Source organism: Hippocampus zosterae, chromosome 4 (assembly GCF_025434085.1).
Source record: "Hippocampus zosterae strain Florida chromosome 4, ASM2543408v3, whole genome shotgun sequence".
Lineage (NCBI taxonomy): Eukaryota > Metazoa > Chordata > Actinopteri > Syngnathiformes > Syngnathidae > Hippocampus > Hippocampus zosterae.
In genome coordinates this window covers 9,021,440-9,048,423 of record NC_067454.1, presented here as the reverse complement: position 1 = coordinate 9,048,423, position 26,984 = coordinate 9,021,440, and the positions used below count along the sequence as shown (strand labels likewise).

The 26,984-nt window shown below is 42.1% G+C and overlaps 2 protein-coding genes and 1 long non-coding RNA gene across 4 annotated transcripts; 2 read left to right on the top strand and 1 right to left on the bottom strand.

Annotated features, from left to right (window-relative positions):
- Nucleotides 1–512: 512 nt before the first annotated feature.
- LOC127599220 (uncharacterized) lies at nt 513–25,834 on the bottom strand. Its single transcript, XR_007962032.1, has 3 exons — nt 25,692–25,834; nt 24,643–24,796; nt 513–1,224 (listed from the first exon to the last, which is right to left on the bottom strand). It is a non-coding gene; the product is annotated as an uncharacterized LOC127599220 (long non-coding RNA).
- chrnb4 (cholinergic receptor, nicotinic, beta 4 (neuronal)) lies at nt 9,441–14,772 on the top strand. 2 transcript variants are annotated; one of them, XM_052062890.1, is made up of 7 exons: nt 9,441–9,514; nt 9,627–9,791; nt 11,469–11,614; nt 11,694–11,738; nt 11,912–12,021; nt 12,422–13,472; nt 14,405–14,772. In XM_052062890.1, the coding sequence occupies exons 2-7, from the start codon at nt 9,743–9,745 to the stop codon at nt 14,570–14,572; spliced, it is 1,569 nt and encodes a 522-aa protein (XP_051918850.1). In that variant the 5' UTR covers nt 9,441–9,514; nt 9,627–9,742; the 3' UTR covers nt 14,573–14,772. The 2 variants fall into 2 exon arrangements, with proteins under 2 accessions (XP_051918850.1, XP_051918851.1); XM_052062891.1 differs by having other exon boundaries at nt 9,447–9,791.
- Nucleotides 18,076–24,844, top strand: chrna3 (cholinergic receptor, nicotinic, alpha 3). The gene is made up of 6 exons (XM_052062876.1): nt 18,076–18,207; nt 18,953–19,092; nt 19,772–19,816; nt 20,611–20,720; nt 21,578–22,757; nt 24,686–24,844. The coding sequence occupies exons 1-6, from the start codon at nt 18,144–18,146 to the stop codon at nt 24,812–24,814; spliced, it is 1,668 nt and encodes a 555-aa protein (XP_051918836.1). The 5' UTR covers nt 18,076–18,143; the 3' UTR covers nt 24,815–24,844.
- Nucleotides 25,835–26,984: the final 1,150 nt, after the last annotated feature.

The window sequence follows — 26,984 nt, the reverse complement described above, 5'->3', positions numbered from 1 at the left end:
TTTTCAAAACAAAATCATAATTTGGCAACGAAAACAGAATTATGATTACTACTACGACTACTACTACTACTAATAATAATGTCATAAAAATAATGCTATTCGGCAAAAATTATATTTGTCTTTGGAACTAGGATTTTTCCCCCCCTCTTGTACGAATACAACTTTATTGTCATTAAATAATTATTACATTTCTTCCATTTTTATTGGTGACTGGAACATATTTTGCAGTACAGTAATGTTCTTGCATTTCATACCATCAAAGTGTTGTTTTCTTCCACCTTGGTGCTCTCATGCAGGGAGTCACACATGCAGTAAGCAATGAACCTCTTAAGGGAGGAATGACAAATATCTGGGTCACCTATACTGCACCCCGGTCCTGCAGCAGACATTGTATGCTCTCAACAGAGAGGTCAGGAGGTAATACTGATTGCTACGAAAGGTCGAGGTTCCAGTTTAGCACACTCAGTCATTCGCTTTCATACAGTGACAAATGCCACTATTGTAAAGTGTGTGTGTATGTGTGTTTGAGAGCATGTCACTATGTTAGCTCTGCAGTTAGAGTTACAATGGTGACATGCATGTTTGCACACACACATACAGTAGACTTAAAAAAAGAAGACAAAATCGCTACTAAACTTTCAACATGATCAACTACGAGTCATCATTTTTTCTGGTCTTTATGTGTGAACTTCTTTATATTTCGGTGAAGGTCCGGATAAAGCTGCAGTTATGCTTTATATCTATTAGGCCATTAATAGAAGCGTCCCCATGCCCCCAGAATGGTGAACTCCCATGTGACTGACCATCATCCAACATGAACCAGGAAGTAACCTGCTTGACACATACTGTAAGTCAGCAGTTCAGCCTTTGTGCAGGTCTGCGCTCTACTGAGTTACATTCTAGTCATTGCACCATTTTCACATTGTTCAATGAAGCAAATGTAACGGCCCAATGTGCATTGTTCATGTCACCGGCAAAAGATCTGCTTGACATGCACATCGTCATGCCAAGGGTCTTGTGTGCGCACCAATAAAGCAGCAGATTGCTGTTGTCCTAGCTGATTTATCCTGCTCTCCCGTCCTCCACATCAGCGGCAGGCGAAAAGTTAATTAAAAGCCCGCCTCGTCACCTCATTCCATCTCAGCGAATCACTCCCCGCCATTCATAACCTTTACGACTTCACAACCCAGATGATGGCCGACGTGTCAGGGAGCCCACCGCTTGCTATGAAATAGAAATACACAAACATTAGCGTGTTGTATTTTGTAGTCTTGCTTGAATTTCTTGAATTAATAGAATTAATAAGCAAGATGGCAGCTGAGCGGATAACACATTACCTCACAGTTCTGAAGTTTAGAAGTTTGACATGCTTGCATAATTTCAACTGAAACGGACTCAGAACACATTAAAGGGGGAGTTTTCAGTTTTGTAACTGGTAACAAGATTTCGATTTTACATCGTCATTGCAGTCATTTATTTTCAACAAAAAAAAGACTTTTACTTGAACCATGGGAATATGGAGAATTAAAATACTCTTTTGAGAGCAATGGTCAACACAATGAGAACAAACATACATTTATATATAAAAATGTGCTAAATTGATTCCAGAAATACTAAAAAAGTGAGAAAACAAAAGAAAGAAAGTCTACTATGCTGGTTGTGTCAATCATGGATGTGCGCTCCAGCCAAAGTCAAGTATTCTCGCTGTGAAAACTTGGCTGAATGTCAAGTCAATAAGTTTTGTCGCTGGAACATTTATAACTCATGTCATAAAGTCGTGCTATAGCGAAAAGTCAATCCGTCATGCTTATGCTGCTGATTCACCACATCCGGCACTGGCACTTTGTCTCGTGGCGACGGCAACATTCCTACCACCCCCACCACACACACACAAAATGCCCCAGACACCGCCCCCATTCCCCCATTGAGCCACTTCAGACTTTCTGTGTGTTACTGTTGATGTTTAAAAAAAGTGTAGTTTACCTACTGTAGAGTCAAGAATATGTATGTGCATATCATGTTTGTAATAAGTCAGTGAAATAAAAAAATAATCAAGTACTGTACCGTATTTTCCGCATTGTAAGGCGCTTCGGAGTATAAGGCGCACCTTCAGTGAATGTCCTATTTTAAAACATATATAGTTAAGCTACAATAGTGGCTGCAGTTGCATTAGGCATCAACTAGATGGAACTACTATAAAGAGAATAAAACCCAGCTTTATTTGTGTAGAGCAGGGGTGCCCATTAGGTAGATCCTGATCTACCGGTAGATCTAAGACAGGTCCCAAGTAGATCTGAGGAGTGTCGAGAAGAAAAAAAACAAACAACCATTTGTGTGTCTTTGTACATGTTAGTAATATATTTTTGTGTTAATATACACTGCACACAAATCAGTCTCATTTTCACAAAAAAAAAAAAAACATTAAAAAATAAAGGGCGGCCCGGTAGTCCAGTGGTTAGCACGTCGGCTTCACAGTGCAGAGGTACCGGGTTCGATTCCAGCTCCGGCCTCCCTGTGTGGAGTTTGCATGTTCTCCCCGGGTCTGCGTGGGTTTTCTCCGGGTGCTCCGGTTTCCTCCCACATTCCAAAAACATGCGTGGCAGGCTGATTGAACACTCTAAATTGTCCCTAGGTGTGAGTGTGAGCGCGGATGGTTGTTCGTCTCTGTGTGCCCTGTGATTGGCTGGCAACCGATTCAGGGTGTCCCCCGCCTACTGCCCGGAGACGGCTGGGATAGGCTCCAGCACCCCCCGCGACCCTCGTGAGGATCAAGCGGTACGGAAAATGAATGAATGAATGAATAAAAAATAAAATAAAGCAGGTAAATCTTAAATTTGTGTGCGAGTGTGCGTGTGCGCGCCGGTAAGGGTATATCCCGTGATGTTAGTTGATCAAAAAGTAGATCTTCGATCCAAAAAGTTTGGGCACCCCTTGTGTAGAGCCTTCACAACCGCGGCAGCTAGAACAAAGCACTCGACAGAACATTGAAAATACTACATCCAAGAATAGAGAATATTGATCTATATATAAGGCGCATCGGATTATAAGGTGCACTGTGGGCTCTTGAGGAAATGAGAAAAGTGAACGCTTTTAGGTGGTAAATGAAATAACATGCAATCAATGGGCTCTAAATAACCTGCTAAAGCCCTATTTTCCTAGAAAATGAAATTAATTATCGTATTATAATAAAATACTGTAAAACTAAAATAATATAACATTTTTAATGAAATACGTTTAAGTCGGTCAATCCATTCAAAACAATCAACTGTTAAATAGAAAATACTATTAATTTTCATGAAACAAATGACATGCTTAATGACAATAAAATATCACTTTGTTCTTGCATTTATACAGTAGAATGAGAAGTCGCAGGATAATTTTGTTTAAAAAAAAAAGGCCCAGTCAATGGTCGATGTGTTTGTCAGTTTTAGTAATTCTCCAATGAGTCCACGGAGGCCCATTAGGGGCAAAGGCCGAATAAATGTCACCTTGAGTTGTGGCAGTATCACTGCAGAGTGTCTCTCGGCTTTATTTACATCGTCACTTACGCACATTATTGTTCCCATGCCTCACGGTGTGTGAGATAGGTGACAGAAACACGTTGCTTCGCTGTTGATGCTTAACTGCCCGTTATCCTGTTTGTAATGGAATCTATGAAAAGATGCATCCATCCATTTTCTGATCTGCTTTTCCCCACAAGGGTCGCGGGGCGTACGGAAGCCTATCCCAGCTGTCTTTGGGCAATAAGGCGATCCATCATTCGTGCTCACACTCACACCTAGGAACAATTTTGAGTGTTCCATTAACCTGCCATGCGTGATTTTGGATTGTGTAAAGAAACCGGCGTACCCGCAGAAAAGCCACGCAGGCCCGAGGAGAACATGCAAACTCCACACAGGAAGGCCAGAAGACGTCTATCAACAATTGATTGGTGTTTAACGTTTAAAAAATACTTTTAAAATTTCTTTTTAGCTTGAAATCAGCAGTTGAATTGGACACTAACGAAAGCAGTCAACTGATATCAGGAAGCTTCTTGGCATGTTGTGTTATTTGAAACAGGTGGCAATAATCCGCAAGCAGGGCAACTTGTCTTACTTGTGCCACTAATGAAAAGTCTCCGGTGAAGACAGATTAGCCAATTAATAGGCGTGTACTCGACGTGTCACTTCAAGACAAGAGGAACACGACGCGTCATCATACTTTAGTAGAAAAAGACGGATGCTCTGACCCGACACCAGGAAGGTGAAGAAGAAGCATTTAACACGACTTCCCAAATTCAATCTGTGGTTTCCTTACAGTCGAAGCATGAGGGGAGGAGGGTGTACATTATTTGTCATTGCCGGACAAACAGGACATCATACAATTACGACATTACGGTGAGCATAAAGGTTCATCAAAATCTGATTGTATAGACTGAGATCTGATTACATCCAGGGCTGGGCAGAACAGGAATCGTCTCTGACGTCAGTGCCGATCAGATTTAAGTATGACAGAGTGTCCCTCCTGGGGTTTGAAGGTGATGGTCAGGGTTGTGCAGATCCAATCAATGCTTGTCAGTGTTGGGCATGTAAATGAGCCACCTGGATCTGCATTCTGTGGGGCTTGGACATGGCTTGTGTCAGGTAGGGGATGATGCTATGAGTGGAGTAAAACAATGGAAATCAAATTATGCAAACTGGAGTCGTTGCAAATACAACAGAATCTCAAAAGCATTGCGGTTTGAATTCATTCCAATTGTCCCCAATAGGAAGAACAGAAATAATCCTGGCGACCAGGGTAGGGTGTATCCCATTTCTTGCTCCAAGTTTACCCACAACCCTAAGGCACTGCATTCAGGTACATGTTAAAATTTTAAAACAACAAACAAATCTTTTTTTTTTGGATTTCCCAACACACACTTCGCGATCGACTTGGGACCAATCCACGGGCTACTGGTCGCGATCGACTGGTTGGGCACCCTGAATTTAGTAGATATTAACATTCTTTTTAGGAATCGAACAAGAGTTCATAAATTGGAGTTAAGAGAAAGGACAAAAAGTCCCTGCTGGTCAATGTACTTGTTTGTGTGTGCGTGTGTAAAATCAAATGTTTATATCTATATATATATATATTGCGCGTCGTCCCGCACGCGGTCTGTCCTTCCGTCTGTCCCTTTTCAAAACGTAACTACTTCACCGCCCCGCTGCTGCCGCCACTGCGCCGCTCAGGCAGTGGCTCACTAAGATCGCGCGGGCATCTTAGCGAAAAAATGTTGTCTACCCACAAGCATTGCAATGAAATTGTTAGTTATTTAGTAGAGCTAAACATCTCTTTATTTTCGCGATAAGCAATGAAGATGAACAAAAAGTTGAATCAAGCAACAACACTTTTGTGGGCCGAAGGCCCACCTTACCAGCCTTCCGCAGGAACTAGCTGATGAGCCGCCCGAAGGGCAGCGAACCAGCTAGTAAGTTTATATATGTTTTGTATAGCTTGCTTTTGTTTGAAAATGCTGGTTGTTTTTAATATTTTATGACTGTATATTATGACTGTCAACAATAAATCAAATCAAATGCCTTGTCTGCCTTGCTTATCGCAGTGACAGATTGATTACTACAGACAACGGACCTTGGTCATTGCTGGGTTGTTTACAAAAAAGCAATTTTTCTAGAGCTTCATAGTGTGGCCAAGGAAGATGGATCAATCACTACTTCAAAAAGCTCCCACAGCAAATATACCAGATATGCCGAGGTAGTCGGACAACAGGGAATAGTGTTGTGATGTGATGGGTAATGTTTGACAAGACTCACTTCTCTCGCCGTGTTGTAGTATTATTTGTATTTACACTTATATTACAGGCCATACATTGGGGCTGAGATGATCTAGAAATCTTCCTCAGCAATGCCTTCTTGCTATGTAAAACCATGCATGTGAGTCTTGGCAAAAAAGGCAAAGAGCAATTATTGCCAAATTTTATATGGCAGCAGTTGTATTAATTTTTTATTTATTTTTTTGCAAGGGAGCTAGAACGGATTACGGCATTTCATTTCATTTCAATGGGGAACATGAATGGGATTATTAATTATTATTTAACGGTATGTAGAGCCGCCAGGTTCTTTTGTGGTCTGACTGGTTGATTTGACAAGTCTGCAAGAGCATGACTGGATCTCATCGTGCAAGATGTGGTCCCGGTGAGAGAGAGGTTCGCAAGCGGTCTACGCACAGGTAGAGCCAAATTGGATATGTCACCGTTCCCGACAATCCAGATGGTGAGTTGCTCCCCTCGAGAGCTTTATTTGTTCTTTCTTCTTGCCCCCTCTGCTGAGATGGAAGCCACTGGTGGAAAATGTTCATCACCCACACACTGCTTCCCAGCACAGCCGCCATATGTTTGCAACTTTTCTCATCGTGCTCTTCTTCCCCATTCTCCATTCTCGTAAACTCCCCCAAGGACTAGGTGAGGTTCCAAACAGTGAAGCCTGCTGATTAGCTCACTCACATACATTGCTTGTGTGATTGGCAAGAGAAAACTCTTTCATCACTCAAACTTCCTAGAATCCCTCTCAGTGTGACATTTACATTCAGCTTGTATATATATATATATATATATATATATATATATATATATAAAGGCAGTGCACAGCAAAATAATTGCTTTGTGTTTAACTCAACATTCTACAAAGCGTAGTCAAGCTTGACAAAAAACCCCTACTCATAATATCATGTAACGACATCATGCTAGCTCAAGTTTTCAGGCAGCTCCTCAATGACTGTGTATATGCTAGCTCAAATTTACACATCCCTGGTATAGAAGACCGACCTATTTTGATTAACAAGACATTGGTACTCCTAGCTAATAGTTTTAAGTCAGGGCTCTCCCCCCTCTCCCCCTGCCACCCATTGTCAGCCCCTCCTCTCCCCCCCTTCCTAGCCCTCCGGCCTTGTAAACTGTTTAGGCATTAGGGGAGTGATGCGCTCATTTATGGGACTCTCACAGCAGCCTCATGTTGCCTCCAGCCACAACAAAGTAAATAGACTGCTTTGAATGTGATTAGGGAGCCAGTTGACTTGGTTAAGTCGCATGAGCAACAACAGATCCCTCGGAACTCTGGGGCTCCACAAGATAACCTTCATCCGATTACAGTGGCTGTGCACAGTCCATTTATCTATAACACACTGACTTCTGAAAAATACATGATTTTGCACAGAGAAAACCATGTGGTCGACCTACCTGCGTTATGTTGACGCTTTTATTATGGTTTAAATCATATGGGCCGGCCTGATCTTTATGAACGCATCATATAATACTGAAATGGCCCTGCCCCTACCAAGGCTGAACATATTTCGTACACTCCCTACTTCATCTCCACTTTCCTCCAAAAATAGCAGAAGTAATATAAGATGCAATTTAGATCTTTCGTCTGAAATTCATGTATGGTCACGAAACACAAAATTTTTCAGTCGACAGCAAAATTTAACTCATCGGAGCTATCTTACAGCTCAGCTTGCGAATTTCAAATGAGCCGTGACTGGTCGTTAACGAACCCCTGCGATGTCATTATCAGTAGACAGCAAAGTGACAAAATGTGTGTGTTTTTTTAAGTGTTAATTGTGCATGAACAATAATTAAGTTATCAAATTCAGGATGAGTGCATCAGGTAATGGATGGATACTATGGATACTGCTCCAAACTTCAAAATGAATATTGTATCCTTTTAAATGAACTTATTGCCACAGAGCACAGTGTTCTTCATGTGCCTGAGGCTCACCTCTCAAGTACAATCCTCCGTTATGTGCCATTAGCGTGAATACTGTAGTTAATAGCTCATAGCCATCCATCTTCAGTAGCACTTTGGTTGCTAGTGAGCTGAAGCCGATCCCAGCTCACTTCGAGTGAGAGGTGATTTACACCAACTAACCATTCACACCTATGGCCAAATTTGAGGCTTCGTTGAATGGAACATATTTTTGGATGACTCCGATAAAATCAGGCACAAAGCAGAGAAAATAGACAAACTCCATATCGTGAAGCGTGAGGCGAAATTTAAACCACAGACCTCTCCAACTGACTCGCAGAGGTGTTAATCTGAAAAGACCGGCTTCTCAGGCACAAGCCTGTGTCATGTGTCATTAGAGGTCAGAGTGAGTTTAGCGTATACATTTTCACTCATATGACAGTGAAATAGGTTACCGGTACTTTCAAATTGCCTGTAAAGCTATCAGAGTTTTCTGATGGTGACAAAAAGGCCAACTCATATTTCCCTAATTTCCTATAGGTAGAAATAGGCTGCAATTCAGGAATTGATCAGATGAGCAATCGACAAGAGCATGTGAACCTCGAGAGTGGAATGGAGTCCATCTAATCTCAATAGGACCGGTACCAGATCAGGTTCCATCCCTGCCCGAGAGGTTACATTTAATGTTCCTCAAGCCAGCTTCTATGGTGAGCTACTGAAACGCCAAGTTCCCAGCCAGCCAGCTCTTTATGCACTCAACCACCTTGGCACCTTGCACATGTGATGAGCCCATGGAAAGGGGGACCCCACGTTGCTTCTTTTGACTGCCCAACAAGGCCACACGTGTACACATCCAGCTACTGGCTGCAGGACATTGAGGACCACTTCTAGGCCTGGCTCCAGAGGGCGGCCTAAGTAACCGAAGTAATGTCTGAGTGAATGAAAGCACTGTCTACTGGTTCTAAGAAATGCTTTGTTTGGTCTATCACCGTGAACCTGTTTGCCCTGGTATGAAGCCCCAGACAACCTTGTGGATCACTTGGACATACAAATCGCTTCACCACGATAAGGTGACAGCTCTGGGAGGAGATAAATCACAAAAAAATTACAACTAAATGTCAAATCAAAGTCATAATAATGAAAAGAAAAACAGGACAAATAGTTTTTCAAAACAAAACTGCTATACATATGCTCAATAATCATCACATGCCACAGAGGAGAAAACTTGATTCATCTCACAATTGCACTTTCTCAACGCAACAAACTTCCGAGTTTCCGAAGTTATTGATTATAATATTCAGTACAACACTGAACATCGATCGCTAAACATAAAAAAGCACAACTGCTCATAAAATCGCTTATGTGACCTAATGTACTCGTTTGTGTTTTACCGTCAACATGACATCTGTGGGGGTAGCACAAAGCTAAGGTGAAGTAAGACTTGAAAAAAATACCAGAAATTGTGAGCACATAAAAATAAATCCTGTGGTGGAGAATGACTTGACAAAAATAGCAGAAATTGTGTGTGTGTTTTTTTTTTTTAATAGAAAATGGGAGTTTCAAACACAAAAGAGTTTTGCAAGTCGAATCCTGTCTTTGACCACAAAGTAGAAGCATGCAAGAAGTTTGACTTCAAATGCTAAAGAGAGGACATTCGTGTTCTTGACACGAGAGCTCCAAGTGTAAATCGAAACTGGGCAGGTCTTGGACGCTCACTGGCCGCCTGAGACGCCGCAAGAGCGGACACGTTGCCCGAGCGTCCCCCTGCAGGATGGACGGATGAACGAACAACCACTAAAGTACATACGGCGAATTCTGCTTCTTCTTTTGTTGTTGTTCATTTCAATTAAGTTCCATCACAATGGCGCCTTTTGTGACACTTCTTGGGCCGATTACTTTGTTTACCGATAGGAGCTCTATGCCGGCTCCGCACTGGGGTGCGTCGCCTGCGGCTTGCGCGGTCCAAGTTGCGCTCCTCTGAGACTTCGCGGGCTCACTCGTCCCACGAAGCACACGGTATCGTGAAAATGACGACTACTCTGGCCATCGTCGCTTCTGTGCTCACTTTAATACACGGTAAGAGCGGTTCATCTCGTGCGTTATGTACAGGTTGCTGAAAGGAGCTTATTATTAACCAAATAACTTGCAATGTACAGGTACTGTTGCACTGACTGTCCCAATACTTTTGCAGAATATAGTTCATGCATATACAGTATCAGCCCAGTCTACTTTGTGTGTTCAAATGCAGTGTTTAAGACTTTACTGAGGCAAAGCATATATTTTACATGCGAAAAATATTTCGAGACACATGAATGCTGCTGGTGTCAATATCAATATTAGATACATTATTTGTCGTGAAAAAATAAGTTTCAAGCCTATTCAGTGAGATTGGCTAAATTTGCACGCACAATTGATGATCACTCATGGCACACTAATATTTGGATTCTTTTCATCTTTCAACTCAAATTTACTTCTGGGCTACTTAAAAAACACAATTGAAACATATTTCTGAACGCAATAAAGATTGGACATAAAAATGAAAAGTGATGATGAAATATGAATAATAATATGTATAATAATAATAATAGCAATAATAATGAATACATCACATTATTTTCTAATGAAAATATCTTATCAAGTGCACGCGGGTTCACCTCAACATGATATTAACTACGCCTGACCACACTTTCAATCAACACTTGTACATGGGGAAAAAAAGTATGCCAGTGATACACACAGCTGGTGAAATTGTCAGTTCAGGCGGTAATTGTCTGTTACCTTGTTTGATTGTGACCCCTGAGGTCTTGAAAACACGCCATCTGCTAACTGAAGCAGCAGGGGCTCACAGTCATGGTAGGCATCGCAGCCAGAAGAAAGAAGATTCAGATACGCTAGCATGTATGGCACCATTAGACAGACAGTGGTGTATGGGACGCTCATGACTTACAGTGGGTCTCAACAACAAGAAAGCCATTAGAAAGTTTGGAAGCGGAACAACATTGCAATCATTGGGGCGTCAAGTCATATATTCTTTCCGAAAGGTCACAGTTGATGACTTTTTCCAAGTTCTCCATCATAGCAATTCTACAGGACCCTCCAATTAGAGAGTTTGTCATTCAGTCAACTGATGGGAAATGGGCTTCATTTTTAATGCACCTTTGGCTGTAACAGAAAAAACTTAATCAACTATTCATTTTTGCACAATATTCATATGGATGAAAAGTAAACATTGGCATTCACCATTTTAGCTCTGATGCTACTACAGAACTCCCCTTCATATTCCTGGTTGACAGTTCACAAATCACCCCATTTGTGTATTTTTTTCCCCGTGTAACCTTTCCCCAGCTTTTCGCTGAAAACTCACCTATTTGCATTTTTCGTTTTAAAACACATTAAATATATACAGTATATATATATATATATATATATATATATATATATATATATATATATATATATATATATATATATATATATATGTGTGTGTGTATTGTTTATTTTTTTCCAGTTTGTTATGTTTGATTTTTTTTCTGGGATTTTTTTATTTTACCATTTTTAAGTGGAAATGTACATTGAATGTTGACCAGCATTTTTAAACACATTTTTTGAGGTTTGTAAAAAAAAAAAAAAGTTATTTCACTTGGTTTTCTTTTCGGTGGGGTTCCTTTGTAATTGCACTCTAATAATGTGTGATTATTTGAGTATGTGTCTACTGTTATTCATTAAAAGAAAAAAGAAAAAAATTGTGTCCAGGCTGTTGCGGTGCCGACTCAGAGGAGCGTCTTATTAATTGGTTGCTAGGCGAGAACCGCTACAATCCGCTCATCCGCCCTGCGGTCAACCCGACTGAGAGGGTAACAGTGAAGCTGCAAGTGTCTCTGGCGCAGCTCATTAGCGTTGTACGTATTGGTTGAAGTAGTGAAAATACACAGAAACTGTTTATAACTTCCATTGTTAATTCTCTGTTGTCATTTCCAGAATGAAAGGGAGCAGATCATGACCACCAATGTCTGGCTCACTCAGGTTAATAGAATGAACAATCTTTAATTTGAATTCACCCGTGTCCGTTCGTTGTTTTTTTTTTTTTTTTTGTCCAGTAGAGCCGACTGCTTGCACACACCATTATTATTACCGGTACTCACTGAAAAACAAGATGCCAATTGGAAAGTCCGACTTACTCTTCTTATCCTGTTCAGCACTGGGTGGACTACAGGTTATCGTGGGACCCCGCCAAGTACGAGGGAATCAACAAGCTGCGCATTCCTTCCAGACACGTCTGGCTTCCTGATATCGTCCTCTATAACAAGTTAGTGGCATTTAAAAGAGCCATATTATGAATCATTTTCACAAATTAAAACAAATGATAAGTCTCTCATTCACGAAATATCTCAAGAAAAAAAAATTACTAATAATACATTACACTACACATACTGTTTTAATCCTGAAAGTAGATCATGTCCCACACAAATGAACCATTGCTTATGGGGAGTTTGCATTATCAAAGTTCTACTTTTTCCTTTTTCGGGCAACTTGGCTTATGTGGTCGAACCAAACATTGCGGTTACTGATAACTGATACTGATACAGAGCACTCAGTTGTTCCCGATAAAGGCGTCCTTATCCAAGCATCCTAAAGATTCATTTTCATCCGTTCCTTTCCAGACAAGTTGACATAAAATCTGATTAATTTCTTTGTCATCCAAACAGTGCCGACGGGGCCTACGAGGTGACAGTCTTCACCAACGTCATTTTGCTCTCCAACGGTAGCATCAGTTGGCTTCCCCCCGCCATCTACAAGAGCGCCTGCAAGATTGAAGTGAAGCATTTCCCCTTCGACCAGCAAAACTGCACGCTCAAGTTCCGCTCATGGACCTACGACTATACCGAAGTTGACCTGATCTTAAAAACGGAGGTGGCCAGCATGGACGACTTCACACCCAGCGGCGAGTGGGACATCCTGGCACTACCTGGCCGGCGTACGATCAACCCATTAGATGCCACCTACGTGGACGTCACATATGATTTCATCATCAAGAGGAAGCCGCTGTTCTACACCATCAACCTGATCATTCCGTGTGTGCTGATTACCTCTCTAGCCATTCTGGTCTTCTACCTGCCATCAGACTGCGGCGAGAAGATGACCCTGTGCATATCCGTCCTGTTGGCCCTCACCGTCTTCCTGCTCCTGATCTCTAAGATCGTCCCTCCGACCTCGCTGGATGTGCCGCTGATCGGCAAGTACCTGATGTTCACCATGGTGCTGGTGACCTTCTCCATTATCACCAGCGTGTGTGTGCTCAATGTCCACCACCGCTCCCCGAGCACACACACCATGCCCCACTGGGTCAAGATCATCTTTCTGGTCAAACTGCCGAACTTGCTTTTCATGAGACGCCCTCATGATAACACTCTGCGTCAGAGGCAGCGACAACCGCGATGCCTCCGATCGGGGAGCACAAGAATGGGCTTGAGTTCCCCTGGCGCATCCAAAACTGTTTTCCCCAAGACGGCTTCAGCCTTGCCTTCAGACTCTGCCTTCTCCACGCCAGGACTTAAAAGTACAACCCTTCCTCTGGGGTTTCACCACCCCAACAGGAAGGGCAATTTGCGGTCCACGGATTCCGTTTCCAGTGGTCTCGCATTGACGCAGGACCTATATCTTCGAAGCAATTCACACTCGACTGGCGATATCCAAGAGGCTGTGAACGGGGTGTGCTTTGTCGCGGAGCACATGATGGCAGATGATGATGACCAAAGCGTATGTATAATTATTTTACTGAGTCTGTTTCTATCGCAAAGGGTCTTGAAATATCTCACCTGAGCCATTACCAGGTTCACTACTGCTTTGCTAAGGTGCTTGTTGGGTAGGAAGCAGCATAGTACATCTCAGCATAGGTCACTGCAGTTTAGTACATTGTACCTTAGTAAAATGACCTAGCAGAGTTAAAGTCATGTTTACAGTGATAGGAAAACACAAGTCTGATCACGTTCTGGAGATCTGAATTGTAGCTATCGTAGTCGAGATATCGTAGTGTAGTGTGTATAGTGGCGCAGCAAGTTGAAGCGTAGTGAAATTGGATTGACAGCCATGTTTACAGTTCAGGAAATACAAGTCTGATCGGGGTCTAACAATATTAACCACGGTGTGCAATGCAGCATAGCATAACACAGTAGGTGCAAGCATCCAAAGGTTTTCTCAATATTTCATACGACTCCATCTTTAATCGGGCACCGACTAAACCTTATGTTGAGCCGCTAGCCATTGGCAGCTGATCATGATCTGAACATCCACTATTGACACAAGCCAGCGGAATCTTTCACTGACAATTCGATCTTCCATTCTCAACTAAACTGGGACCAAAATCACATGTGCTGGTGCTCTTCAATTCCTTGCCCTCCTTGACAGAGCACTCGCCTTGAGTTGCACCTGTGACCCAGCAAATCAAATGCCACTGACAAATCAAATCGACTGGCAGAGGAATCTGTAAGGAACAAGCGCTTCTAAAAACAATCAAGGACAGATGGAAAATGGGGTGAAATAGTGGTGTGGCTTTATCGAGGTCATAAAACTGTGATAACCTAGTCTGTATGATATACATCCTTCTATTAAACCACCAGTTTGAGATCCAACTCACAATTTTTAGCCATTAACTACTCACCCCTGAGACGGATGCTCTTTTGTGCTTGCAGGTGATAGAAGACTGGAAGTACGTGGCCATGGTGGTGGATCGCATGTTCCTGTGGATCTTTGTCATTGTGTGTGTGGTGGGTACCCTGGGCCTGTTCCTCCAGCCCCTCTTCCAGAGTCAGGTGCCTCAACAACAACAGCAACCCACCTCTGAGATGCCTCGTATTTGATCAGCACATAATTATTATTAATTTTTTTTAGCATGATAGGGAAGAAGTCATTGTAAATCTGCAGAAGAGCAGGGGAGGAAGATTAACTCATTTTAGTGGGTGTGATCTGCTTTTTCATGAGACTTTCTCCAAAAAAAGGAAGCGCCTCAATGAGGTGTGTCAAAAGGAGAACAGCAATACAGTGGTGCCTTTACAGTCTTAGATATGAGTTTTAATTCATTCTGTGGCCATATTCGTAAATCAAAACACTCGTATGTTAAATCATTTCCTTCCATTTAAATACATGGAAATGACAATCTGTTCCAACCTCACCTTGTGTTCTCTCTGGTGTTTGTGCCAGAGACATAAAAGAAGAGTTTCACAATTGACTCAATTAGCTGTTCTCACGCTTGTCTTTGTTGTTGTTGTTGTCGAGGACAAACAATATCGGACCATGAGTGTTGTTGTATTGCCTGTCTACATGTGTTGCTACACTGTTGAAATAATCATTGCTCAAAGGATTAAAATACAGTGACTGTCAATACTATTCATTTTGTCATATTATGGGGTTTTTCATTTTCTGAATCACAATTGTATATTAGTATGAAGCTTGTGCGCAGTCTAAAGTGAGTTCCAATCACCTTCCAGTCTTGGCTATGTCATACATCCATCAATTTTCCGATCCGCTTTATCCTTACAAGGGTCGTGGGGGGTGCTGGAGCCTATCCTAGCCATTTTCAGGCAGTAGGCGGGGGACACCGTGAACCGGTTTGCCAGCCAATCGCAGAGCACAAACAAACGAACAACCATCCACACTCACACTCACACCCAGGGACAATTTAGAGTGTTCCGTTAAACTGCCATGCATGTTTTTGGAATGTGGGAGGAAATCTGAGTACCCGGAGAAAACCCACGCAGGCCCAGCTGGGGAGAACATGTAAACTCCACACAGGGAGGCCGGAGCCGGAATCAAACCCTGCACTGTGTGAACGACGCGCGAACTGGGCCGCCGGCTGTGTTATTTACATTTTAATTGTTTTGATTTCAGATGTTACTCAAAGATTACATGTAGTGGTAATAAAGGGTTTATGGTGGGGACAGTTTGCGATTTCCATTATTCTGTTGGGAGAAATTGTTTTGTAATCTTAAGGGTTCCCTGTGTAGTTTGAACTCCAACTCTACAGCGGGCAGCTTGCAACCAGAATATAAGAACATCTGCACCATTACAAAAAAGAAGGAAATGCAACATGACCACATCATGATTAAAGGGCCATTCCACAGATCTGAATAGGTGACGGGACAAAGCAACCCAGGTAAGCCACGTGCCTAAGTGGTCTTCATGTTGGTAGCGTTAACTTTCCCATCAAAGGCAATGCATTATCATTCAAAATAAATCGAAAATGGCTTATTCATGCCAGCCTTAGCTTTTGAATTGTATTTGACATTATACATCTATATATCATATCAGTGTCTCAATTAATAGATGTGTCATAAAATCGAACAAATAAACACATAACCCCAAATATGCGCCTCCCTATTTCCAGAAGAAGACGATATTTGGCATGAGTGTCGTGTTAAATCGCTCTAAACTATTTCACATTTGACGAATGTATAGCTTCAAATGATGACCTCCGCCGCAAATAAATGCTATGTCACATCATTCAAATAAACGCCTGGTACACTCTGCAGTTGAATAAATAAATAAGAGCTTTTATGAAGAGACACTGTCGTGTGTTTGTCTCTCTATCTATTATACTATTCCATATATCTATCGATGGCTCTGTGAGTGCCTTCGACTGGGCAAAGCAGTGAAAATAATTCTAATGATGTTTGTTCCTGAGTAAGAATTTAGAGTGGCTGCGTTTATTTATTTATTTATTTCTAAAGAGTCACTCATGTGTTCAGAAAAATCCCTAAACTGGCAACACCAGTGTCCCTGTTTGGAGCCATGTTGTTGGTGCAAGCAGTGCACATAGGTGAAGATGCACTTTGAGCTCAGGAAGGTGCAAAAACAATCATGTTGAGCAATCGACCTGAAATAATCGATAAAATTGATTTATCGCTGTGCCCTAATCAGAAAACACTGTCACTAAGTCTGGTATTTCAACTAAAGCGCACCACACACAGGCACACGCGCGCGTACACACACACACACACACACACACACACACACGCACCATCGATACCGCTCATTAAATGGTGCTGAGTGTGCTCATTAAGAGATTCTGCAGACTGTCGCCCGTTTTGCCAAAGCTTCATCACAAGATAGCAATCAGCCTCCATGTTAACTACACCACCCCTATTCCCTTTTTTCTCCAAATGGACTTTAATCCGAAATTTAATCTGGATATATATTTTCAAGATAACTGCAGCTCACTTTGCATCCTGCCTGTGGGATAGGGTGCATGTCTGACTGCTTTGGTGTAATTAGCTGCTAGGGTGAGATACATTTTATTATACGCTTTACTAGACTGTGACTTTTAATGAGCGTTTCTGCGTGTGCATGTGTGTGTGTATCTCTTCAGTGTGATGGATAGGATAGGATGGACACAATTAGCCACCATTTAGACGAGGCCAAAACAAAGTCAAACACAAACACCCTGACGATGCATTTTTATGATATTTTCTCAAGGCTTCAGCAGTGGAGTTCCCATCTGGCACCTCTCCATTTCATGTCCATGTGGGACTCTCTAAATTTATCTAAGGGACTGCTCGTTCATCTGATTGAAGGACAGCATGGAAAATCATTATGGCAGGAGGAAAAGTGGATTGTTTATTGGACGGGGGAGGGAAGGGCGCGGTTGAAAACCACAACAACGGGCATATTTCTCAAAAGAATGCTCACAACAACAGGATCATTGCTATTGTGTCCACCAGTCAACTTTTTAAATGGGTGTGGTTTTAAATTGCTTTTTTTCTCCCTTAGAAAAGAAACGCACGCATTTACAAGTGAAAGTGTACACCTTCCAAATAAATGCAGACCTCCAAAAATACACCACCTCTTTTCTCCTTGACAGTTGTGTCCCTAATCTGTTGTTATTTCAGGGTGTGGTCTTTTTTGAGAGGAGTGGGGGGGGGGGGGGGGGTACTCTACTCTCGTAGATGTCCTGTCTCAAATAGTTGTTAGATTCGTAGAATGTGTGATCAGATTAGTAAACTGTGGATACATATCAGTTCATTGAGGGAAATATTTTTTTTGTCATGCCCCGGCACCCGCAGAGCTCCATAGTTGACTAACAAAGCTTAATTCATGAGTTCAAAGAAAATTTTCATTGTGGTTATAACAACACGGCCTGCAACTGAAGAGTTCAATCGTTCAACTAGATAAAAAGAAGAAGTAAATTCATGCATTTAAAAAGTCATACTTGAATAAATGCATGACATGATATAAAAGGATGTCAACCCTGGCTTGTGTCACCTCAAATTCTGATAGGTTGCCGTGGCGATCAACCTGCTGTCAGAAGCTGGCTCAGCCTGCCACCCTCCCTCCCGCTCGTGCGCGCTCCTTGGCGCTCTGCATCCTTTCACTCATCCTCTAGTTCACTTTCTCTTAGCCAGGATCCAGCACAGTCTTTATCCAGCAGCCAGGAAAATGAAAGGCAGTTTTTACCTCCATTTTGCGTCCACCTATTCCATCTTATTCTTACATCTTCAGGGTGAGTTGGAATGCACCAGCTGTGTGACTTAACATAAAACAATTTTCTGGAAACATGGTTAATTCTGGATAATGCTTTTCAACAGAATGTTTTAACCCTGTAACAAAGCTTTAGGTGACTAGATGTGTGTTGCGATTTTTGTGACATTTGTGTATGTATATATATATATATATATATATATATATATATATAAATATATGATTTTTTCTGGTACAATGATTTTTTTTATCAGTTACTTTTATCAATTTTATTTTTTTAACAAGCACTCTATTTGAATTTTGCCTTGCAGATATATATATATATATATATATATATATATATATATATATATATATATATATATATATATATATATATATATATATATATATATATATATATATATATATGTGTGTGTGTGTGTGTGTGTGAAGTTACTTCTACACAAAAAAAATAAAACGTCATATTTTTGGACATATATAGCCACAGAGTTCATATATGCTTCCTACAACCTAAACTTTATTAAGTTTATATTCATCACCATAATATCAGCAAATAATATTAAAAAATATATATATATATATTGACTTTGTTTTATCTGCAACATCTGCCTGCACCTTGTCTTCAATTATTATTTAAAGGTCTATTTGTTCCCTCCTTTCCCCTGAAGAAAAAAAAAATCACAAATGATAATCGCAGATACTGTATATGGACAACGTATCAATTTGTGTGTCTATCTGTCCGTCTCTCTGTCCTGTGACATCAGGAGGCGCATGTTCAGAGGGTGAGCACAAGCTCTTCTCCGTCATCTTCTCCAAGTACAATCAGTTCATTCGACCGGTGGAGAACGTATCTGAGCCGGTCATTGTGCAGTTCGAGGTCTCCATGTCCCAGCTGGTCAAAGTGGTGAGAAACTCGGTTGCCTATACTGTATGTCTATACTCGGCGGGGATTCATGGAGTGGGGCTCCTTCTAACATTCATCACTCTGTTTAATGAGGATGGAGTCATGACTGATGGGCAACGGTGCATGATGGCACCGTGACAATTTTGGGTTTGGGTGCATAATCAGTCATCATGGCAATTCACAAGGGTGGAATAGAGGCAACTGGGCTTGTTTTTCACTTGTTGTTGTTGTTTTTCTCTAGAGATTAAAATATGATTTCGGGAATTACATTGTCAAGACAACGAAATGTTGAAAGATTCCAACTCATGCTGTATGACTAAACTTCCTCAGATGAAAAGTCAAAGCTCGGAAGCAGAATGCATGTGTTTTTTTAACGTTTGTTTGTTATTGTGTTTTTTTGTGTTTATTTTATAAAATACTTTTCAGACCACACCCTTCCAAGAAAAACACACAAATACTGAAGCATAGTGAATCGGATTACTGTTCTTGGTTGTTTAATTTCAAAATCTCCCTCATATGTCCCGCTTGCAATCCAGTTAAATCCACCTGAACTGCCCAGAAAGCTGAGAGCACGCAAGTGTCAAGGGGGACGCTCGCACATGACAGTATTCTCTGTTTTTGTTGCTAAAATATTCAAGCGTGACTCGTCCTAAAATCCTCTCTCGCGCTCTGTTGTCAGGATGAAGTCAACCAGATCATGGAGACCAACCTGTGGCTGAGACACGTAAGTTTTTTTAAAAATTATTTCCATTTCAATAATTATCCACCTTTTTTTCCACTTATTTCCTCAAATAATTTTCTTTTTGAAATTATTTGAATTTTCAATACTGTATTTCATCTGACCAATAGTTGGGTGACTTATTGGTCAGGGACACTGATTAAATGAATTTAATGGGCCAACTCTGTGCAACTTTATTATATTTATGAGATGTGCCATATTTTACGTCTTTGTTTTTTGTTTTTTGCAGACATTCATTCGTACCTAAAAGGAAGGCGACAATTAAGGCACCCCCCCCCCCACACACACATTTAATTAAGTGCAAGTTTTACTGCACCCACTGGCTGCACCTCTATTGTCGCTTTTAAGACTTTTTCAAGGACTGCCAACAGTAAAAAGGCCCGTTAAGCACATTTTACTTCCTTCTGCGCTAACTAAATAACTTGACTCTTTTTTAATTGTTTCTATTGAGAGTGGGGGTCTGGGTTAGAGGATGGCAGGTCGGTTTACAATCAGAGCACGTGAGTTTCATCTTAGGTTATATGGTGCAATTTATGACCTCCTTTTTTGTTAACTTTTATGTTGCACCAGCCACAAAGTTTTTGATGTTTCTTACGACCACTGAACCATCCAATGGTCTTGATTTGCCAGTTGCCCGCAAGGTAAATTTACATGAACATGTGTATCAGGCTTGAATGCGCTATAGAAGGAGTCTTCACATCCTACCATCTGTCATAAGTTCTTGTTTTTTTTCTCTCCTAAATTCACCAAAATCTGGTGATGAACTTGTCATGTTTTAGATCTGGAATGACTACAAACTCAAGTGGAATCCAAAAGATTTCGGAGGTGTCGAGTCCATACGCGTGCCGTCCAACAGGATATGGAAGCCTGATATTGTGCTATACAACAAGTGAGTGTTTTGGTTTTTAATGATAATGCAAAAACAAATCAAAATGGAATCCAGTCATTGCTTTGAGTTTTTTTTAAGTGTCCCACAAAGGGCTACCGTATTTTTATAAGTAAGTTATAAGTAAGTACGGTACTTCAACATTTTGAATCAAAACAATCACTTGATTCCATGAAACCACCTTGAGGACAAGCATTATAAAAAATGGATAGGAGGATGTTTGGAGGGCTGTTGGGAACTAAGCTTAAAAAAGAAATTAACAAAACAGAGCCCATGTCAAAAATGAATTGAACCAAAGTCACAGTAAACTCGGTGAGATCGTTCTCCATGGATTGGTTCATTTTTTCGTATGCTTCTGGAAGACTGAGTTCAGTTTGTTTAAAAAAGGACAAATCGTTTGTCAAATTGTGTTCCTGTCTGTTCCTACCTCTTTGTGATCTTGTAAAACGTCACCAGTCTCAAGTATAGTTCCAATTGTCAGGAATAGTGGTGTGGTACACTCGCTGGACTTCTATGTGGGCATTTTGGGATCGGTTCCCACATGGTGTGGATGTGGGTCTGAAAGGTATACATGTGACTCGAGACTGGTGACCAGTTCAGGGTATCCTCCGCCTTTCGCCCTAAATCTTCTGGGATAGGCTCCTGCACCCTTCCGCAACCCTGATCAGGATAAGCGGTGTTTAAAACGGATGGTACTTGAAACAGATATCACTAGAGTACGTCACGAGTACGGTGGGAGGGGGAGTTAAGCACTGTTCATTTACAGAGACTTGCCTTCTCGCGTACGTTGTTCGGTCAATGAGAAAACACCTGAGAACTCAAAGTTGGTTCATCCATCCCGCCTTTGTTTTTCTTCACAGTGCAGTCGGAGATTTCCAGGTCGATGACAAAACTAAGGCTCTGCTCCGGTACAATGGCGAAGTCACGTGGATCCCTCCTGCTATCTTCAAGAGCTCGTGCAAGATTGATGTGACTTACTTCCCCTTCGACTACCAAAACTGCACGATGAAGTTCGGCTCCTGGACCTACGACAAGGCCAAGATCGACCTGGTGCTGATTGGCTCCACCATCAACCTCAAGGACTTCTGGGAGAGCGGCGAATGGATGATCATCGACGCCCCCGGCTACAAGCACGACATCAAGTACAACTGCTGCGAGGAGATCTACCCAGACATCACGTACTCGTTGTACATCCGCCGGCTGCCGCTCTTCTACACCATCAACATGATCATCCCCTGCCTGCTCATCTCCTTCCTCACCGTGCTCGTCTTCTACCTCCCGTCCGACTGCGGCGAGAAGGTTACGCTTTGCATCTCCGTGCTGCTCTCCCTGACCGTCTTCCTCCTGGTCATCACCGAGACCATCCCCTCCACCTCACTAGTCATTCCGCTGATCGGCGAGTACCTCCTTTTCACCATGATATTCGTCACCCTATCCATCGTCATCACCGTGTTCGTGCTTAACGTCCACTACCGCACGCCCAAGACGCACACCATGCCGCGGTGGGTGCGCGGCGTCTTCCTGGGGCTGCTCCCCAAAATCATGTTCATGACCCGACCGGAGAGGGATCCGGAGAAAACGAACCAGACCGTTCAGATGATCCAACAGAGACCGTGCGGCGTTCCCACGACAGGACCCCAACACAAGGCTCGGGCTCTGGCCTCCAGCGTGGTGTCCAGCCTGACTAACCGCCAGAGGCTCCCAAACAACCCAGAGATCACCAATCTCAACAACCTGAACGCAATTGAGCTGACCAAAAGCGCCGGGTCAGATTCGCTGTGCCGCGAGGGGCGCTGCAACAGCTGCTTGCACCAGAGGTCCGGGAATCTGCCAACAGACTCCAGAGGAGGTGGCGGCTTGAGCTGCCTTGGGGTCTTGACCGGAGGCGGCGTGCCTGGAGCAGGGAGTCGGTGCTCCAGCTCAGAGTCTCTGGATGCGGGAGTCTTGACTTTGCTCCCGTTCTCCCCTGAGATCAGGGAGGCGCTTGAGAGCGTCAAATACATCGCTGAGAACATGAGAATGCAGAACGAGGCGAAGGAGGTGAGCGCTCAATCATGCTGGGTACACAGTTTGAGCATTTTCTTCCTTTGCGATTAAACTCGGCAAAGGCCCGATTCTCAGGTGGCTCTAAATGCTTATCCTGAGTGATTAACCTGAACAACTGGATGAGTTCCGGTGCATACTCATAAAACCAACAAAGTCCACACTTTCACAGAAAGCATGAAACTCTTTTTAATGAAGAAACCTCCACTGTCACAGTCACTCACAGATGAATGTCTCGCTCCCAAATGCTGGCAGAACAATCGTTTTCCAGACCCAAATTGATTCATCTGGGATCGACCCATTCACAATTCACAGTTTATTGTCTTGTTCAGGCTAAAGTGGCGTAAAGTGGTCCCCCACATATTTTTGGTGCGTCAATGTGAAATCTGGGCCTGTCTATTTGAACTCGAAGCTGGTATTCTGTGAATGGCAACAGGTGGCTGTGCAGATTTATTGTGCCTTCAGCCTTCAAGTGGAAAAGCGTTTAATTCTTCTCTCTGTCACTACCCATTGCTGTCTCTGATGGATGATCAAACACTCATTCATTCGTTCTGTCAGATTTGTCACAGACCAACAAAGAGAAAATGGATCATTTCCTGCAGCCAAACAATTATCCTGAGTCGGCAATCATATTTTTTTGGTTAATCCTGTTCAAGATTTATGATGCAAATCCGTTTTACAGTATTTTACAGCCATTCACGTGAAGATGTTGTGATTTGAGTTGACGGTGAGCATTCTATTCCTTCTTCTACTTCCACTCCTTTTCTTTTATCTCCATCAGTGTGGATGTCTTTTGGCGCATTGCTGCCCCACAAAGGTCAGTTTTGATCCTATGACAGACATTCAGTTTGGAGTAGGAAATTGTCAGTGCAGATTTGATTATACGTGATGTGCTATATCGGTCATCTCAAGTACATTTGATACTATTCTTTTTTTCCTCGTCACATGTGTGCAGTCTTGATTAACGAAAACATTTTTGGTACCGTACGTGTCGTACTAGCTTGATGGCACATAAGGGTCCATAGCGAGGAGCATGACTGTCATTTTCATGTTTTCACTTCGGAGTTTATTGTAGCAGTACGACGGAATACACAGTCAGGATATATGGGGTTGAATCTTTATATGCAGTATGCATACATTTGTGGACTTTTCATAAAAACATGCACGTAAGATTCACTCAAGGCTGTAAATTGTCCGAGACGTGAATATAAACTTGAATGGTTGTTTGTCTTTATGTGGCCAGCGATCACCTGGACTGACGAACAGTCCAGGTAAAGCTAACACTTGGCTAAAATCAGCTGGGCAAGACTCCAGCTCACCCATGTCACGAATGAGTGCAAGCATCCTCCTGTCCGTATAATTACGGATTGGAATTTGCCATTACAGTATTTCAGTCATTGTAATCTGTGGAGTTTGCCTTTTTCTTTTTCTAACAGTTTTCAGTCTGGTTAATGGGATGTAATGTGTGATGTTGGGTTGACGAAGCAGACACATGCGTTTTCTTTCATGTTATATTTGACCGTGTGTTCCATGCGTGAGCAACGTGGGGAATAAGCCTTAAACATTCGAGGTGACATTTCACGCATGCGCAGTCGATGGCAATGCAAGGTACGGTAAGTCAATGCATCCAAACAATGTACAAACAACTACCATATATGTACTGTATAGTGGTTAATACACCACATTGGGAGTAAACAATGGTGATATCTTTTGTAAAGAAGTACTCATCATCATCAATTAACAAATTTAACTAACAACCTTCCCCTTTAAATTGATGACCTTGATGGAGGTAATACTAATCGGGTTTTGGTGGACCGGCAATTTAAGTGAGTTTTCAAAATGCCTGCATGGAAGGCAGGAAAAACATATCGATTGTAAATACCTCGTGTTCATTCCCTGCTTTGTCATTGTCGCTCCTCTCACAGGTTCAGGACGATTGGAAATACGTCGCCATGGTGATCGACCGCATCTTTCTGTGGGTTTTTGTCCTGGTGTGCATCCTCGGAACCGCCGGCCTTTTCCTCCAGCCTCTTCTACTTGGGGAAGACATATGAATGAATACCTGTTATGTTTTTATTTTTATTTATTTATTTATTTATTTATTTATTTTTACAATTCAGACGGTCAGAATGCACCGATTTTAGGACGTTTTAAAAGACAAGACACAAACTTAACAACGTCAGTCATCTCTCATATGAAACCAAAAGGATTTGGAATTGGTCTTCGGAGAGACAAACAAAACTTAAACGGCGGCATGAGCATCAGATTATGATGAATGAGTGACACCGTCCGGCGATGCGGCGGTACTACAACAAATGGTGGTCTGACGACAATTTGCCTGCAACTGTGGCGTGTAGACAAGGTTCCAAATTGGAGCTTAGGGACATCGTAAATGGATCAAAAAAATGATGTACCACCATCGGCTTTGGGATCTAAAGGTGCCAAAATGATAAATAAAAACTGTAAATACTTAGACCAGTTTGACTTCCTCTATCTATGAGTGAATAAATCACTGTGAGATGAAGCCTTTGGGACTGACGGGCTCATTTCCGAGAAGCCGGCAAGGCTCCACTTATCACTGCTCTATATTGCCCGAGTCCCCAACCTCCACGGCTCCCGAGACAATGTCATCTGATCGGACAATCAATAATGAGAGCCTGTGATAAAGAGTCTCGGCGCTTTTCTTCATGGAGGCTCACTTTCTGGCATAAAAAAAGGTAATTTGACTGCTCTTGCATCTTGGAGTCTGCACCCTGCTGTTAAGTATGTCAAGGAGTACGTGCAGATGAACGATTTCATTGTGGTGTTTGGTGGAAGTGGATGAAATATTCATGACATGCTTCAGTTTCTCATTTTCAAGAGATAGAAAATTCAGCCCGGAATGAGTGCTGGGAGGGGAAAATGATGGGAAACAATTTCTTTGATGCTCACTTTGAGTGATGGCGTAGGACCCCATAAAGCAGGCAGGAAGGAGGAGCAGGGTGACCTAGACAAAAATTATTAAGAAAAGACTGAGGAAACTAAATTCAAAACAAAGTCATGAAAATAAAAATAATCAAAAGTAACAAACAAAAACCATGGCTGAAGCAAATTACTAACAGTAACAGAGACAATGACCCAACACCGAGTGGTCGTGTCGGGAGTCCTTTTAAACAGACAACTAATGACACAATGACCAACAGCTGTGCAGCTGCAGGTTGAGCCCTACAGTGCCACCTGTTGGTCACAAACAGAACCATGACAAATACAGCTATTTCCCCCTGAAGATTTATTTAAGATGTATTTATTCCTTTTCGGCGGCCCGGTAGTCCAGTGGTTAGCACGTCGGCTTCACAGTGCAGAGGTACCAGGTTCGATTCCAGCTCCGGCCTCCCTGTGTGGAGTTTGCATGTTCTCCCCGGGCCTGCGTGGGTTTTCTCCGGGTGCTCCGGTTTCCTCCCACATTCCAAAAATATGCATGGCAGGTTGATTGAACACTCTAAATTGTCCCTAGGTGTGAGTGTGAGTGCGAATGGTTGTTCGTCTCTGTGTACCCTGCGATTGGCTGTCAACCGATTCAGGGTGTCCCCCGCCTACTGCCCGGAGACAGCTGGGATAGGCTCCAGCACCCCCCGCGACCCTAGTGAGGATCAAGCGGTTAGGAAAATGAATGAATGATTGAATGAATTATTCCTTTTCATTTTCTCATTTAATAATTGGTATTTTTGTTCAGTTTATTGTACACAATAAAACATGTCAACTAAACAAACAACAGATGATGTGTATTTTTTAATACTCTATGAAAATATTTTTTCATAACATGTCAGTATTGGTTACTGATGTAGAAATACATATAATTCCATATTATTTATAATTATATGGCAATTAAATAATTTCATTATTCTTCGATTTTTATAATTAAATGAAAATGAAATATGTCATTCAAAGTTAGCCGGTGTCTGGTTGTTGGAGCCCTCTGGCATGGACCATTTGTCTTTTTCAAAAAAGCTTGCTCACTTTTGCCCTCAATGGTCAAACTGGCTCAGTACGGGACTGGTGAAGCCCAGAAGTTCCAGATCCAACTATTAAGTGAAGTGATTAGACAGTTGGTTGCTTCATTTTTAATGAATGGCTAGTACTTACATGACAACACGAATTGAGCCCAAAACACCTCCCAACTGTTGAATTTCAATTCATTACACAATGCCAAACTCTTTAATGCCTGTCGTGGATACAGGAACTCTT

Excerpts from the sequence above, each read along its gene's own strand:
- chrnb4 (XM_052062890.1), top strand. The coding sequence starts at position 9,743 with ATGACGACTACTCTGGCCATCGTCGCTTCTGTGCTCACTTTAATACAC. Across the intron at positions 12,022-12,421 it reads GATATCGTCCTCTATAACAA|TGCCGACGGGGCCTACGAGG; the intron begins GTTAGTGGCATT and ends TCATCCAAACAG. Across the intron at positions 13,473-14,404 it reads CAGATGATGATGACCAAAGC|GTGATAGAAGACTGGAAGTA; the intron begins GTATGTATAATT and ends TTGTGCTTGCAG.
- chrna3 (XM_052062876.1), top strand. The coding sequence starts at position 18,144 with ATGAAAGGCAGTTTTTACCTCCATTTTGCGTCCACCTATTCCATCTTA. Across the intron at positions 18,208-18,952 it reads CTTATTCTTACATCTTCAGG|GAGGCGCATGTTCAGAGGGT; the intron begins GTGAGTTGGAAT and ends CTGTGACATCAG. Across the intron at positions 19,093-19,771 it reads TGTCCCAGCTGGTCAAAGTG|GATGAAGTCAACCAGATCAT; the intron begins GTGAGAAACTCG and ends CTCTGTTGTCAG.